The sequence below is a fragment of the Octopus bimaculoides genome, chromosome 20 (assembly GCF_001194135.2).
Source record: "Octopus bimaculoides isolate UCB-OBI-ISO-001 chromosome 20, ASM119413v2, whole genome shotgun sequence".
Taxonomy (NCBI): domain Eukaryota; kingdom Metazoa; phylum Mollusca; class Cephalopoda; order Octopoda; family Octopodidae; genus Octopus; species Octopus bimaculoides.
Genome location: NC_069000.1, coordinates 13,670,884 through 13,672,604, shown reverse-complemented (window position 1 = coordinate 13,672,604; position 1,721 = coordinate 13,670,884). Strand labels below are relative to the sequence as shown.

At 38.6% G+C, this 1,721-nt stretch overlaps 1 protein-coding gene across 4 annotated transcripts in view; it reads left to right on the top strand.

The window, feature by feature from the left end:
• Positions 1 to 1,721, top strand: part of LOC106880848 (metallophosphoesterase 1) — a 67,160-nt gene that overhangs the window by 55,752 nt on the left and 9,687 nt on the right. For all 4 annotated transcript variants that reach the window (XM_014930994.2, XM_014930985.2, XM_052974920.1 and 1 more), the window contains one exon: positions 587 to 709. In XM_014930994.2, coding sequence (XP_014786480.1) covers positions 587 to 709 — 123 coding nt within the window. The remainder of the gene's footprint in view (positions 1 to 586; positions 710 to 1,721) is intronic.

Genomic DNA, 1,721 nt, shown 5'->3' with positions numbered 1-1,721 from the left:
TATATATATATATATTTGAAGAAAAGCAACAAAAATTCAATAGGTTATAGCAGTACGTACGTTTCATACAAACTTCGTTTATTTATGTAGTGAGAACACCACATAAAACCACAAGAACACTAGAGGTCTCCACTGCCACAGGTTTGACCACAAATCTCTCAAAGAGCAGCCGATACTTAGACAGAAGTTATGGTCAGAAATCTTCAGCCTCAGCCCCAGCCTCACTCCCATTATTTTATTCAAAAGTAAAATTCTGTTCTAATAATCTTTTATATTAAAATATCTTCTTTTGTTCTTTTCTTTTTAATTAATATTATTAAATGCTCTTAAGGCAGCTAGCTGGCAGAATCGTTAGCATGCCAAGCAAAATGCTTTCCGGCTTCTGCCTTTACATTCTGAGTTCAAATTCTGCTGAGGTCAACTTTGCCTTTCATCCTTACAGGGTTGATAAAATAAGTACCAGTTGAACACTGGGGTCAATGTCATCGGCTTACCCCTACCTCCGAAATCGCTGGCCTTGTGCCAAAATTTGAAACCATTATTGAGTGCTCTTCATTGCTGTCTTAATTCCATATTCCTTTTGCAGCATTTCCCTATGTACCGCCCATCTGATTTTAATTGCACCACTCCCGATGCTGCTCCTGAACCATTAAAATCAATATCATTCCAAGAAAATTTTGATTGCTTATCAAAGAGTTCCACTAAGCAAGTAAGAAAAATATTAATTAATAATGTTGCTTTTTGTCATTTTTCTTCTTAAATTTTCTTGCATGCCTGTGCTGGTGACTTGTAAAAGGCACCTGTGCCAGTGACATGTATAAAAAAAACACCCAGTACACTCTGGAGTGGTTGGCATTAGGAAGGGCATCCAGCCATAGAAACTAACCCAAAACAGACTGGAACGCGGTGCAGCTTTCCAGACAAACCATCTTACACCCATGCTAGTATGAAAAACAGATGCTGAATGATGATGATGATGATGATGATGATGATGACGATGATGATGACGATGATGATGATTGTGGTGGTGGTGGTGGTGGTGGTGGTGGTGGTGATGATGTTGTTGTTGTCAATAGAAAAATACTGTCTGCTATACTTCTTGGCAAAATGAATATACTTCTGCATTATATATCAGGAGAAACTGATTATGTATTGAGCACAAATCAAATGGTTGCATAGATGCAGGCATGGTTGTGTGGGTAAGAAACTTGTTTTGCAGCCACGTGGTTTTGAGTTCAATCCCACTGCATATAGCACCAGCATTTTTTGATTATGTGTCAACTTAAACCATATGCTCAACATCAGTAAAGTTTTTGTACTCCATCATGAATGCCAGATATTTTCAACTAGCCTGGCCAGGTATGACTGTGTGGGTAAGCAGTTTGCTTCCCGACCACAAATTTCACCGGGGTATACTTTGCCTTTCATCCTTTTGGGGTCAATAAATTAAGTACCAGTTGAGTACTGGGGTGGATGAAATCGACTTAACTCCTCCCACCAACTTTCAGGCCTTGTGCCTACAGCGGAAAGGATTATTATTATTATTATTATTATTATTATTATTATTATTATTATTATTATTATGGCAAGCTGGCAGAAACGTTAGCACACCGGGCGACATGCTTAGCGGTATTTTGTCTGTCTTTACGTTCTAAGTTCAAATTCCACCGAGGTCGACTTTGCCTTTCATCCTTTCGGGGTCGATAAATTAAGTACCAGTT